At 40.9% G+C, this 14,783-nt stretch overlaps 2 protein-coding genes across 2 annotated transcripts; one reads left to right on the top strand and one right to left on the bottom strand.

The window, feature by feature from the left end:
• Window positions 1-1,515: 1,515 nt before the first annotated feature.
• LOC138214142 (high affinity immunoglobulin epsilon receptor subunit alpha-like) lies at window positions 1,516-4,931 on the top strand (the record flags this gene model as incomplete). Its single annotated transcript, XM_069175511.1, has 8 exons — window positions 1,516-1,588; window positions 1,953-2,216; window positions 2,604-2,861; window positions 2,949-3,068; window positions 3,702-3,776; window positions 3,860-3,925; window positions 4,479-4,547; window positions 4,737-4,931. Coding segments are annotated over 8 exons (933 nt in total), but the record flags the coding sequence as incomplete, so codon positions are not given.
• A 2,865-nt stretch (window positions 4,932-7,796) lies between these two features.
• LOC138214143 (butyrophilin subfamily 3 member A2-like) lies at window positions 7,797-12,304 on the bottom strand. Its single transcript, XM_069175513.1, has 6 exons — window positions 12,245-12,304; window positions 11,097-11,196; window positions 10,672-11,013; window positions 10,066-10,353; window positions 9,848-9,973; window positions 7,797-9,509 (listed from the first exon to the last, which is right to left on the bottom strand). The coding sequence occupies exons 2-6, from the start codon at window positions 11,185-11,187 to the stop codon at window positions 8,473-8,475; spliced, it is 1,884 nt and encodes a 627-aa protein (XP_069031614.1). The 5' UTR covers window positions 11,188-11,196; window positions 12,245-12,304; the 3' UTR covers window positions 7,797-8,472.
• Between the last annotated feature and the right edge of the window lie 2,479 nt (window positions 12,305-14,783).

Consider the following 14,783-nt stretch of genomic DNA (forward strand, 5'->3'; position numbering starts at 1 on the left):
TCACAACACAGAAGTGTGACAGTTGGTGAAATACAACAGCAACAGAAAGGCTTTCTGATGCAATGCAAAGTAGAAAAAGGCTCCGTGCCCTCCTTCTAGGTTCAGAGCCTCCTTTGTCCATTTTGAAATATCATTGATGGAGTAAATCTGCAGTAAATAACTTTTTGGTTGAAGTTGCAAATGCAAAAAGACTGAAAGTATTGTTTATCTAGCATATAGTTAGTCATGTTTTTCTTAATAGCTTACCTGCCGTCTGCGTGATGAAGTCAGCTCACCTCAGAGTTCAATAAGCCTCAAACACAAAGTCGCCCCAGAAAACTCATGTGAACTTTCACGTGTTATCTGTAATCTGCTGAGGTGTGTTCACCTGGTTTTACTGCCTGATGCGTTTCTGTTTCCATCTACTCTACCCTCATGTTAAAGAGTGTGCACCTCCCGTGTTTTACCTGTTGAAGGATGAATGTATTGTGATACAATAAATGTGATGGAGGCAAATACAGAGCAGTAATGTTCACCAGGCCTCGTTCAGCTAAGTTCATCATGAAGTAGTTTACTCACTTTGTTCCTGGTGGTCCACTTCTAACAGTTTTACTTCACCTTTGTGTGCTTATCACAACACCATAAAATGCCAGACATTACATGTATAGCTGTTGCTTTATGACTTCTGTATTTTATGAGGGCGGAAAGTTCACGGGGTCAATAAAGATGTGGACGTGGAAGTGTAACGCAGCTGACTGCCTGCAGAGGGCAGAGTTGTTCTGCTGTCAGAAGACCTGACTCAGACAAACAGAGAGCAGAGAGGTGTGATGGGGAGTTCATCGTGGACAAAGTCCCACAAGATGCTTTTGTCATTTGTTATCATTGACTTTGATCTCAGGTTCAACCTCCTAAAAACAGCAGCAGTCTCCATCTGTATGAAAGTTTGGATTCAAACAAAAGACGTTCAATTCCAGAATTTTTGTCAACTTCAACCAAAAAGTTATTTACTGCAGATTGACTCCATCAATGATATTTCAAAATGGACAAAGGAGGCTCTGAACCTAGAAGGAGGGCACGGAGCCTTTTTCTACTTTCAGGTCTCGTGCATATTTTAAAGGTTGATAACTTACGTTTTTAACGGTCATAAATACTCTCCTCATTTTATTGTATTATTTTTAGATCAAAACAGTGACGTCTTATATAAGTAGCAGAGCGGTGATGTCTCAGCGGTACGTCTAGAGCTCCAGTTTAAACCTGCTACTGCATCAACATTAGAAACAGTTCAAACAGGAAGAGGAGGTTCTGACCTCCATCATGTCTCAGTCGTATTTCAGTCTGATGCTCAGACAGACAGCAGTAACATCAGCAGTAACATCAGCAGTAACATCTGCAGTAACATCAGCAGTAACATCTGCAGTAACATCAGCAGTAACATCAGCAGTAACATCATGGAGGTCACAGCTCTCTGCATCCACGTTTGTGAGTACCGATTCTCCCAAATGATCCGAGTTGGATTTTCTCCAGTGTCAGAGGTGAAGCTCTTTTCTCTCTCCAGGGGTGAATGTGTTCGTCCTGCTCGCTGCACAAGTGCACTTTGCTCAGAAAGCCGGTAAGTTTGACGCGATCTGTTTTCTGTTCATCGGGATCTCTGACGCTTTTCTGATTCTCTTGAAAATGATCTTTGATGTTGATTTGATCCTTTTGGTTAAATCTTAGCAACAAACTGATTAACTAAGAAAACGTCCTTTAAAGTGCTTCGGGGTCAAAGATAAATGAAGCTCAAGTCTGTACTTCTGTTTTATGAACACAACCAAACCCCTGAACGTCACCCGAGCGCAACAAGCATTAAGTCTGTTTATTTTCATTTTGTATTTCTCATATTTGTGGAATTATTAGTCTTGTTTTTGTGCACGGTGATTGTCTAACTGTTACGTCTTCATTGAACTGTTTCTTTGTCTGCTCGTCCGTCTCAGATGCAGCTTTTCCTCACATCTCTCCAAACAGACTACAGTTCTTTGTCTACGAGTCTTTCTCCGTACGATGTGGGAAGTTGGATCTCTTCACAGAATGGAGAGTGATGAGGAGCCATGGAAATATTCCAGCAAACTGTTCTGAGACACCGAACACATCTGCATCATCCTGCACAATTAAAAAAACCTTTCAAAGGCACAGTGGAGAATATTGGTGTGAAAATGAACAGGGAGAAAGAAGTGATGCTGTCAACATCACTGTTACTGGTATGTTGAGCGATTCATTACAAGTTTTCTAATAGTAATACAATCAGCTTCAATCATTATGTAATAGGTCTATATTCAAACAGTGAGAAACATAAGTCCCACTATAATGTTTGAATAGTCTCACTGGATGGGCAGAACCTTTGATTTCACCACAGTCTGGTAGAAATGATGTTATTGACCAATAATTTGCAACAGAAATGAATTATTATTTATCTACTTGGCAAGTCATATTTATATTGCTCACAGTGACATACAGTAAATTGCATATAAGTATACAACACTTTTCTGGCTAACTGTTTACAAAAACCATAAAAAGGCATCATATAGGATGTATTCTAATAAACATACGTTAGTAAAGTAATCTATTAAATATTTGATATTGCTCAGGTGGTTCAGTGATCCTGGACATTCCTGCCCAACCTGTGATCGAGGGGAATGACGTGAGTCTTCGTTGTATGAAGGAGAACAGCGAGTCACGACACATCGCTGATTTCTACAAAGATGGTGTCGGTCTTGACTCCAAGTATAAAAGCAGCATCGCCATCCAAAACATTTCCAAGTCTGACGAAGGACTCTACAAGTGCAGCATGTCTGGAGTCGGAGAATCACCAGCAAGCCGACTGCTGGTTTTTAAACAAAGTGAAGGTGATTTTTGTTTTGTGTGTGTGAATGTTGCTCTGCTTTAAAAAAACACATTTCTGATATCATTCTTCCTTCCTGCACCAAACGAAGAGACTCCTCCTTCTCATAGTGTCTCTCCTCAAACCTTCATCCTGCTGTGGACACTTTCCAGTGTTGTGTTGGTGGCTCTGTTGCTGCTGATGGGAGTACTGCTCAGTAGGAAACACAAAGGTATCGCAACCATATCGACTACAAACTTTGTTTACTTTGTTCTGGTATGTTTTATAAGTCACGTTGGCAAATGAGTCCTTTGTTGGATTACGCTTTAATTCATGTTTGGTAAAGACTTGAAATTCATCGGTCATGTGTTCGTGTACTGCTGATGTTGTTTTCTGAATTAAACCAAGACCTTTCTCTACTTTAACACCACATGATGTTTGGATAATTTGGTGGTAAACAAATGAAATACCGTTTTACTGGCATGTATCAGTATCAGCAGTCTGCAACTATACGAATAAGTAAATAAGTAAAGCAAAAACACAATAATGACGTCATTAAATCCACTTCAAAATGAAAATCAACACCGACCTCCGTCTCATGAAGACATCACAGGTGAGAAACGACTTGTTCCATTGGACTGATATATTGTTCTGGAAAGGATTTAAAGATGGGAAGTAGTTCATAATTTGTTTTGTTTGTCTTGACGCTGAAGCCGTATTTACATTTGTTTTCCGATTCACACTGACAGGTGTGTTAAAGTTCACTTTAGAGCTTCACAGGACGAAGACAAAAGGTTTTCTGTCCAGTATTATCTTTTTCTGATGAGCATGATGGCACATTTCTGTTTTCCTATTTATGTTTTAGTCTTGACAGAGGGCAGCGTCATTGATCCACACCATGCAACATATGCTGTTGTCAAAAAACAAAGGAATGACAAAGGTATATTTTTTACTTCTTTTCTGTCTTTTTTTTTTTAACAGCTTGTTTTAATTTAAATTTAAATTTGTGTGTTTTATTGTCAGGTGGAGATGCAGTCGATCAAGACGATGTGACAAATGCTGCTGTTCAAAAGTACGGGAAGAAGAAAGGTAGTTTCTGTTGCACAATGTCTATGTCACTGTTTGGGATTGATTTGTATAAATAAGGCAATAACATCTGCGATCCATGTTATGTGTTATATAATAGAAAACGCTCCATTCACGCAGTTTATTGCACCATTAATAATTTAGTCAAAACTAAATTACTAATGAAATTAATTAGTAAGTTTTGAATAAGTGTGTCGTTAATCTGGCGATGCGTTATATTTTAGAGCCTCTACTTTAATAGACTTACAAGCAGTACAAGTATTTAGTCATCTTCACTACAAGAGATTAGATCCACTGAGAAAACAAAAGTTTGAGAAAAAACTTTTCACAAACACAATAAGGAGTTAAAAGTACAGATGGCTGTATTATGTGACTGATGAATGTTTTATTTCTTTGGATTAAAAAAATGGCCGACAGACAACTCGATAGTGATACAAAATTATTATAAATCTTTCTTCGTAATAACAGTAATAAAATGTCCTTTGAGTGGTATATAAGCAACTGGAACAACTAAAACATATATTCTGAATTTAATGTGCATTTATTCCCCAAACAGAACCAGAAGCATCCAGAGCCACCACACCACGTTTACTGGAGGACAACATCATCTATTCTTCAGTCAACTGTAAGTAAGACTGAGTCTTATACATACAAATCACTTGAATTTACCATGTTAGAAGTGGAACGGCAGCATAACTTGGAGCATATATATAGCACAGCTACGTGGTGAACGTGAGCTCTGTGTTGTTGAGTCTGTCTGGTAGAAGTTATGAACCCACTTTTAATACATTTTTGCGTATTGTGTGTTTTTCAGGCCACTGACAGCCAACGGACCGACTGACCTAGCAAAGCAAAGCAAAGCAGGACGTCTCACTGTTCAGGCAAACTAGAGGATGTTACAGTAACTTACAATTACATCATTACAATGATGAAAAGAGGCAGACAAGCAGGTTGAAGGAAGGTGGATTCAACATAAAAAGGGAAACTTAAAGTGGTGTTGGATATAATGTACAGATGGTTTTAAATAAAGCTATCTTGCTATCAGTTTGATCTTTTTTCTTCTTAATTACAGATACTCATACAACACAAATATTTAAAACTATGACTTCACAGAAACTGAAAAATTAATTTGCTAAATCTTCAAACAGCACAATTTCATCCATATGATTATTGTTTTAATTTTCAGAAGAAGAAGATGTGAACGATTCTGCATTTTTCTACGTGCTGTTAGTTTGTGTGCAAATTCAAAATGCACGTAAAACCAGAGCTGGAAATGTACTGAATACCAGTCAGACCAGGCTTGAAGAGACAGTTTAAAGTAGTGCAACTGTCTACCGGGTTTAAAGGGTTGTGTGGTTTGTTTGGCTTCCTCAGTCTTTGTCTGGGGTCTTTGACTCATGTCGTTGGCGTCCATTTCAACAATGTGTGGTTTATTTTAGCACAGCGGTTAAACCACCTCAGTCTACCTGTGTGTTCACACGTCTGCACACCGTTTATAAGAACGGAGAAGCTGCAGCTCCACAAATACACTCGTCGTGGTCAGCTGCAAACACAAAGTGGTTTCATCACCACGTTTGCTTTTTGCTCTTGTATGTCTGATCCCAGAGAATAAGATTGGTTTTTTTCAGACTTTAAAGTCCCTGCTGCATGTTCCCACTCATTTATAATACGTGTTCAACATTGTTTTACATCACATTCATCGTAGAATACATCTCTCCATCAACACGGCCAGTCTGAAATCCACTGAATATGAATCACAGTTATGATGTAAAAACACTTTAAACCGTGTACATTTCCCACTAATGTGACGTCAAGAAGGTTTTTGAGGCAAAAGAAACAGAAGAGTCCTTTTTAACACGTTTTAAAAGGTCCCTTTTCATTCGGTTGTACAACTATTGTGAATTTGGTTCAACTTTCCACCACTTTAAGGCTGGATGGAGGGGCCATTGATAGCTCAGTGCTGCCCCCTACTGTTGGAAACCATTAACACTGGCAAATATGGAACATTATGCAGTAGATTAAAACAGGTTGATGTTGAACCACAATGATATTGAATCTGGTGCTAATTGCTTAAGTTTGTGATTTTCTTTGTCTTTCAGTGCTAAATTAACTTGTCAAGCTTTCATGCTGACACCTTCAAAGTAGATATTTATTGTATGGGTGGAAAAAAAAATTTGATTTGTTAAAAAGAAATTAAATATTAAGTAACTTATATGGCTTTAAACACAATTAAAACTGCAAGCAGTGATAATGGGCCCTCACACTCTGTGTGCCGCCCCCCTGAAGCCGTCTCCCCGACGTGCAGCGCGAGGTGCCGCATATCCCCGATTAAAGTTGCTATTTTTGTCTCATTTCCTGTCTCCAGCAGGGGGCGCTATGACTATGACGGAATATTACTATCAGGTGTCTTCAGGGCAGGACTGCTATCAAAGATGTAATGTTTGAGGAAGATCGGAATATGTACATAAAAGTTAGTCAGCTGCAGGTTCATGGCAAGACGCTCAAAATGGCCGCCACGACACGGTCACACCGATCCACGAAAACAAATTCATGATGCCGAGACACTTTTCGGTACATCTCGGTGTGATACACATGTCCAACAAATTTGGTGCATGAAGGTGAAACTAGGTGCCGGAGCTGCAGTCTAGGGGGCGCTGGCGAGCCGTTTGGCCACGCCCACTCACAAAACACATCAGATGTATCGTCTCACCACGCCGGATGTATGTGACACGTTTCGTGAGGTTTCAAGCATCCTTTGACCTTAAACATCAACTTCCTGTGTCAGGGCAAGACATCAAACTTTGCCACATCGTCACGGCGACGCCCATTGACAAAGTCGAACGAATGTCTCAATATATCATCAACTACATGTTTAGGTTATTGTGACCCGACTTTAGGTTCATGGGATCAACCAGCTCGACGTAGAATGTGAAAGTATGAAAAGTGTCATTTCCAGTGGCCAACAGGGGGCGCTATGACTATGAGCGAATATTACCCCACAGGGGTCTTCAGGGCGGGGCTGTTATCATACCTGTGATGTTTGGAGAAGGTCGGTCCATGTACATAAGATTTAAAGCAACTCGTAGTTTCATGGCGAGACGCTCAAAATGGCCGCTTCTCACAGGCACACACATCGATGAAAACGAATTATTTATACAACTTTTAATCCCAAACATGTTTTCTATCCAGAGAACCTAAATTCAAGTCGGTCCGACAAAATCCCTCGGAGGAGTTCGACAAAGTACAACGTGTCAGAATCGCCCAAAATGGTGACTAAATTCAAAATGGTGGACTTCCTGTTGAGTTGACATAACAGTGTAATGTAACTTTTTTGTGCGTCTAGGTGTGATACACGTGTCCACCGGATTTGGTGAATTTAGGTAAATGTGGCCGTCGGGGCATCTCTGCAGGGGGCGTCAGTTTAACGTTCCCGCTCGCGCTCTCAATCAGTTACTCCTGTTCAGCCAATCACATGAGTCCATCCTCAAATCCATCACTAACGAGGAAGTCCCACGGTCCGTGAAGTCACGTCATTGGTCGGCCGCACGCCGCGGTTTCCTGTATTATTTCAAATGAAAAGCCTTTTAACGTTGAATACGAACAATAATAAACTGTAAAATCGTGTACATACGTTCCTCCACATGCTGTCTCGAAGGCTGACAAGCTGAATATTATCATCCCTGTTAGGGAGGGTCTGTTGCTACAGTGTGTATGGCGTCCTACATTTTAATGTCTACAAATAAAGAATACCCACATTAAAAATACTTAAAACGAACTAAAGCTTTTTATCTGCTGCATGTTTTTGAGATAAAAAAGTGGGGAAGACAAAGTTGGATTGTTTTTACGATAGAGCTCCTTTACTGGAAGTGGTAACTGTGTTTATGTGACTTTACAAATGTTCATTCACCTTAATTCACTTTTTGAGAGATGCAATGTTTTAAAATGGTGGAAAACTGCACAAATAAAACAACAGGGAAAAATAACAATACTCTGAGTAGAAATACAGCTAGAAAATGATTCATCTCCATAACATGTTTATTTGATTTCATTGTTCCTGTACAACAGCAGGGTCACCTATCAGGACCATGAACACACATTAACCAACACAACGTACACGTATGTGTGAAAACGGTGTTGAATCAACTTCCTGAACTGATAACATCTGCTCACACAGGGAGAAGATGCAAGTGTTTGTCTCCCTCTAGTGGCGAGTCAATGACACCACCTGGACCTCGTGTTCAACGATGAGGTGTCTGAACACGAGAGAATACAACATTTAAAAACAGAAAAACAGAGAAGAAAACATTTTGTTTGTAAAGTTACTCGTCTTAAAAAAAATTAATAAAAAACTTAAAAGTCTAAAACTATTTCCAAATACACGAAACACAAATATCAAAATAAAAGATCTTAAATAAACAGGTTGCTCTTATTTTTCTGTCTCCACATGACTCATCCAGCACATTTCAAACAGACAGGAAGTGCGTTGCCTTTTCAAAACATTGGAGAAAAACAGAAGATTCAGAAGACATCATGAATAATAATGTTAAATGTCAAAGATCTTCATCTTCATCTTCATCAGACTGTTGTTGGATTTCATTTCTTTGTTTCTCTGATGTTTCTCTAATCCTCTTTGTTTCATTTTCCTCTCTGTCATGTAATTCACTATTTCTTTTCTTTGTTTCTCCATCTCTGTTTATTTTCTCCATCTCTGATATTTCTTTAATCTCCTTCTTTTCATTTCTCGGTTTCTCTGATGTTTCTTTAATCTCCTTCTTTTCATTTCTTGGTTTCATTTTCCTCTCTGTCATGTGAACCACTACTTTAATTCTTCTCTTCAGTACTCTCTCTATCTTCTCCAGATGTTTCTGAAGTTCTGCCTTCTTCATCTCCAGATGTTTCTTGTTTTCTAGAAGAAGTTTGAAGTCTTCCTCTGAGTTGTTTGACTGAAGTTTCCTCTCAGTTTCTTCTCTCTGTTGCTCCACCTCCTCCAGCTGCTGACGGAGTTCCTTTACTTGATTCTCTTGTTCCTTCTTACATCGTATTAATCTAGAAACTCTCTCATCATAATGTTTCTGTTCTGTTTCTGTTATTCGTAGCTTTCTCTCAGGTTTCTCCTTCTCTCTGTCCGGGTCATTCACAGCTTCTCTTCCTGCCGTCAGTTCTTCATGTTTGTCTTCGTCCATCACAGACTGAACTTCAGCTTCATCGTCTTCATCTTGTGTCGTCTCCTCCCCTCCTTCAGTCTGCAGATTATTTTCTGGATTTGTTTCTTCTTGGTATTTTCCTTTGTTCTCATCTCCTGCCTCGTTCACATCTCTTTCTGTTGGACTCTTTTCATTGGCTGATTGAGTCTCTGTCTCTTCTGGACTCTTCTGGATCAGAACGTTGTTGGTTTGTCTCTGGTGGGTTTCGTCCTCTAGATGTGTTTGACTTCCTGTTCCTTCACGTGACGGATGGATCTTCATGTCTCTCTCTGTTTGTGTTTCCATCAGGGGCTCAGTTAGTAGACTGAAACTCTCAGAGTTGCTCCTCTTCTCTTTCTGTGCTTCTTCATCCTCGAGGTGCTTCTTCTTCTTCTTCTTCTTCTCTGTGTGCAGAAACAATAAACAGTGTTTGAATCTTTTTGTGCTTATTCTCTGTTGACTTCTTTCAAATGTACAAAGAGGAAGAAGAGCAGCAAAAACACAGCAGAGAAGTTAGAGAAGTTCTTGTTTGAGAAAGCTCATCTCATACGACAAGAACGATCTAAACAACGAGCACATTTTCTGAGTTTTACGACCGAGACGTTTGTCAGTATTTTCCAAACCTAAAACAAACCGCCACACATCCTGTGATCATCCAGGTGATGTTACCTAGAGACTGCATTTCAGTGGCATAAAGAACTTGTGATTGACAGCTCGGTATTTGAAAAAGTCGGTGACTCACTGAGTTTGTTTTGTCTCCGTTTACAGACAAAAAAGGAAACTGCAAGAATAAAGACGATGCCGAGAACCGAGCCGACGATGGTGGGAGCAGATGAACTGGAATCAGACGAGTCTGGGAAGAAGTCATCTGAAATGATAAATAACAGAACAGATTTAATTTAACCACATCTGTCTACAGGCAGCAAAGAGAGAGGAAAATGATTTCACTGTTATTCTGACCTGGAAGGTGGATGTGAACCTCTCTGGTCTGGTTGATGTTGTTCTGTTGGACTCTACAGGTGAAGCTGTTGCTGTGTCTCTTCTCCACAGTCACTCTGCTGCTGACAGTATAGAGGTCATCAGGACCTCTGACGCTCTCTGTAGGTCCAGCAGAGAGGAGGTTTCCCTCAGCGTCCAGCCACAACACCTCAGGTTCTGGAGACCAGCCTGCAGACTTACAGTCCAACATCACTCCTCTGGAGGTTCTGTTGATCCCACTTATGGTTACGACTGGTGAGGAGACGGCACCTGATGAAGACACGATTAATGATCTTCAAAAAGTGTTTTTACTTTCTGTCTCTTAGCATTTCTGCATCATTTTGTCACATTAGAAATAGCACTATTCATGTTTGGCACATTTACATAACATATCGGGAACAAAGAAGTAACACATGCAATATACAAGAGTGGCTCAATAAGTTCAGAGTGTTCCTGAACGTAGCACGGTGCTGCACATGGAGCAGCAGGAAGCAACGACCTCCATCAGGAAGTATATATGAAGAGCACATGCAATGTTCAACTAACCATCAACTAGCTCCTGGGGACAAACAGCTGACGGACACTTACCAACAACCAGCTGAGCAGTAGTGTGTCTCTCCAACACTGGAGCGAAGCATATGTACGTTCCCTCATCAGACAGTTTGACTTTGGACAGATTCAGCGAGATGTTTCCGTGCTTCAGTTGGTCAGTGAACAGTGACGTTCTCCCGTCGTACCCTGGATGTTTTTTATTCTCCAGTTCCCCCCCGTCACGCCACACCAGCACAAACCTGGGATCCAGGTCAGGTCTCGCCCACTCCACAGTCATGTCCACAGCAGTCCTGACCGGGTGGAGGGAACATGGCAGAGTGATGTTGTCACCAACAACGGCCACTATTGGCTGCCGTGGACCAATCACCTCCGTCTGACCTGAGAAGGAAAAGGTTTGAGTTTAACATTTGAACTAATTTAAGTTCCCATAAACCGGAGCGTTACCGATGCCTCTAATTTACCTGTGCATGAGTGTATCAGGCCGAGGATGAACACAATGTGTGAAACCTGGACACTGAACGCACCAAACCGTCCGCCCTTCCCGTGAAACATCCTGGAGTCCTGGAAATAGAAACAACAGCATGAAACCCTTCCGACGTCCATCTATTATAGACCGCTCCTCCGGGGTCGGGTTATGCTGGCAGCAGGTTTCTCCTGCAACCTTTTCCAGCTTCTCCTGGGGGATCCCGAGGCGTTCCCAGACCAGAGGAGATATATATTCCCGGCAGTGTGTTCGGGTCGACCCAGGGGTCTGGAAAACCACCGGATGTCGGAGCTCCTTCTCGTATCTCTGAGGCTGAGATCCAAACTGAAGACGATGGTTAAAATAAACATGTATATATATATTACATGCACTTAACTCTAAAGCTCCAGATGTTGCGTTTGGGGCCTTGGAGACCCCGGCACCCTCTAAAGCAGCTCATACTTCATACTTCATGATTCTTTTCTAAGTTAATGAGAAGTGCTAATAAACTTGATTGTAGTCTGATGACATGTTTCAGGACTCTGCAGCAGGAAACTTGTGTTTTTTTCTTATTTTGGAGCCTTAAAATGTTTTTAAATTCAAGGATTTTTTTTTTAAACAGCTTTATAGAAGTAACTCGTTTTAATTGTCCTTCTTTTACAGCACCAGCCCTCTTGAATCCTGAGCTTTGGATTGGTTCTTGAGCCTTTTTGCAGCCGAACAGACACCAGACATAAGTGTGACACATGCTGCCGTCACCGTGGGTTCTTCCAGTCCAAACGCACAGCAACGAGCCCGGTACAGATGGTGAGCGTGTTTATTTAACATCAACCATGTTCTCCTTCTCCTGCCGGCCGTTCGGTCGTACGTCGCACCATTGAGGAGCAGATCATAAGTTCCATAAAGAACTCATTTGACGTCTAATGATAACTGTGATGAAAATGAGTCTAAATAACCTGCAGTCTAGATTGGATCTCTGCTCTTTCATGTCATTTTACAGCCAGTCATTTTGAAAAAGCGCAGTTTTCCTCTCCCACTGGACAAAGAGACCGCCCACTTCTTTAACTAAAACACAAGAATCTCTTAGTTTCATATCAAATCCTAAACAAACACATGAAACACAACATTTATGAAACATCTGCGTACCTGCCGTGTGTCTCTGAAAGGCTCAGCGGGTGTAAAACAGGCCAAAGTCCGACAACAGAAGGAAATCAGCTCCTTCCTGTTCCCTGGAATAAACCGTGTTCACCTATCAGGTGCCGTCTGCTCTCTAAATGAACATCTTAACAACCCAGAGTTTAGTTTATAGTTCGTTTGCTCTGTAACATATGCAGGTCTGTATGTTGTCACAAAATCACCACTGTTTTCTGTCCTGGCTCCTAAATGGTAGAATGAGCTCCACCGACATCAGGACAGCAGAAACTCTGAACATCTTCCTCCACAAACTAAAAACACACCTCCTCCTCCTCCTCCTCCTCCTTCTTTACCTTGAACAGTAGAACTTTAGTACCTTAAAATAGAACTTACTGATAGAACTTTGTAGTTTGGCTTTCTGGAAGAAATTGTATTTTCTTGATTCTTGTTCTGGTTTATAGCTTCATGGTTGAAATGAACTTATTGTAAGTTGCTTTGGATAAAAGTGTCAGATAAATGAAATGTAATGTAATGTTGTCAAAAAATATACGGATGATATCCCAATTATGACGTTTGAATTAAAAAAAAAAAATCAAATTAATTCTGTGAAAAATTAAAAACAAAATCAGACGTTTTGTTTTAGAAAACAAAAGACATTGATTGTGTTTGAGCTTCATCTTGTGTCCCTGTGGAAGGACAGCTTCAGTCCAGCAGGTGGCAGAGTTACTCTGAATCTGCAGCACATCTGCAGTTTGTGAATGAGGTAAAGCAGAAAGAGACAGAAACCGTTGCTTCATATTTGTGTCATGTGTTCAATAATCTTACAAATTTTCAAACAACATAAACTCCTTCTCTCTCACTGACGCTCCTGAGGGGAGCAACCCAAATCTCAGCCTAACGGTGGCGCTAGAGTAAAAGTCAGTAGGACACATCAGGGGACCGTTAATGTCTGAAAAGGTTTCATGTCAGATCCTGAAGTAGCGCCGGCCGACCAGCAGACAGACTGGCAGCTCCCAGATATTAAAGGCAAATGATTTGAGATTAAATATTTAGACTGTATTTAAACAAAAGTGGCTTTTTTTTTTTTCCACTGTGAATGGAAATTACAGTTTATGTGTGAGGATGGAGGTTATTCTCAGTGACTTGGGCTGATGCTGAGCTAACTCAGAGGTTTTGGATTCAGTCAAAATCTTCTCCACTGACTTTATTCTGCAGCTATTCACTTAAAAAGTGACAGAATTTTAAAAAGAGCTTCTCCATCTGCTGTCTCTCTGCTCATCTCCACTCCAGCTACACTGTCAGTCCCTGAAAGGAAACCTCGTGTCGATACACAAAACTGAGGAGCATCAAACCATTCAAGACCGGATATCAGTGTTTAGTGAGACCAAGCTACAAGCGTGGATCGGAGGCTCCGACTGCCAACAGGTACTTTATCAGTCCAAGAGGTCTCATAGAAGGACACACTGGAACTCTTTTAATCTGGTCTGTTTGATTTCCTCTTCTAGAACAGAGTTTGGTTCTGTAGCGATGGCAGTCCCTTCACCTACTCAAACTGGTGCCGCGGGCAACCAAACAATCGGTTTGGCCTTCAGGGTTTAGTTAAACTGCTGGAGAGGCTCTTTAAGTAATCCATGATGAACCTCCACAATAACACATTTTAATGCTATTTTTGTCTTCAGTCCAAAAAAAAGAAAGCCTATTAATGTGTTGAGGTTTTGAAGCATTCGAGGGACAGTTTCAGGTTTTGTTGTTTGCTGCTCTGACTGACTCCTGTGTTTCTTCTCCACAGACAACCACTGCTGGGATGATAAAACGTGCTCCCTCACCTCCCGTCAGTCTGCCACCATCTGCTGAGCTGACACGAAGACACGATGCTCAGCACCAACCTGGTGTCATCGGCCTCTTCTGGAATCACACCTGGACTTGTCTGCTTCACTGCAACGCTGAAGGGATGTTCTGGAGAGAAAACTAGTCTTTGAAGCACAATTAAAACATGACAGCATTCAAACAACGTCGCCGCCGAGTTTTTGTCAAACCTGTTTTACTTTCCTTCATCGTGACATCACCTCAGAGGGAAAACAAATTAAAACAGAATGAGATGATTTATAAATCACGTGAACCCATATTTAACTGAAAATAGACCAAGGACAACAAATAGAAAGTTAAAACTGAGAAATTTGTTCTAGTTTTGTGAAAAATATCATCTCATATTGAATCTGATGTCAGCAACAGGTCTCTATAAAGTTGTTCCAGGATCATGTTCACCACTGAGCTGCATCAACTCTTCTTTTAACAACACTCTGGAAATGTTTGGGAACTGAGGAGACCAGTTTCTGGAGTTTTGAAAGTGAAATGTGGTCCCATTCTTGCCTGATCGAGGATTTCAGCTGCTGAACAGTTCAGGGTCTCCTTTGTTGTATTGTTCATGTCCTGATGCTCCAGATGTTTTCAATGATTGACAGGTCTGGACTGCAGGAGGCCAGTTTATCAGCGGACTCTTCTACTAGAGAACCATGCTGTTGGAATACGTGCAGAATGTGGTTGGACGTTG

Source organism: Embiotoca jacksoni, unplaced genomic scaffold (assembly GCF_022577435.1).
Source record: "Embiotoca jacksoni isolate LCO1_2020_lvr unplaced genomic scaffold, fEmbJac1.0.p SCAF_68, whole genome shotgun sequence".
In the NCBI taxonomy this organism is placed as follows: Eukaryota; Metazoa; Chordata; class Actinopteri; family Embiotocidae; genus Embiotoca; species Embiotoca jacksoni.

Bases quoted from the DNA above. Each gene is read 5' to 3' on its own strand.
- LOC138214143 (XM_069175513.1), bottom strand. From the start codon at position 11,187: ATGTTTCACGGGAAGGGCGGACGGTTTGGTGCGTTCAGTGTCCAGGTT. The intron at 11,014-11,096 runs GTAAATTAGAGG...TTTCCTTCTCAG, and splicing joins CCTGATACACTCATGCACAG to GTCAGACGGAGGTGATTGGT. The intron at 9,510-9,847 runs GTGAGTCACCGA...TTCTGCACACAG, and splicing joins ACGGAGACAAAACAAACTCA to AGAAGAAGAAGAAGAAGAAG.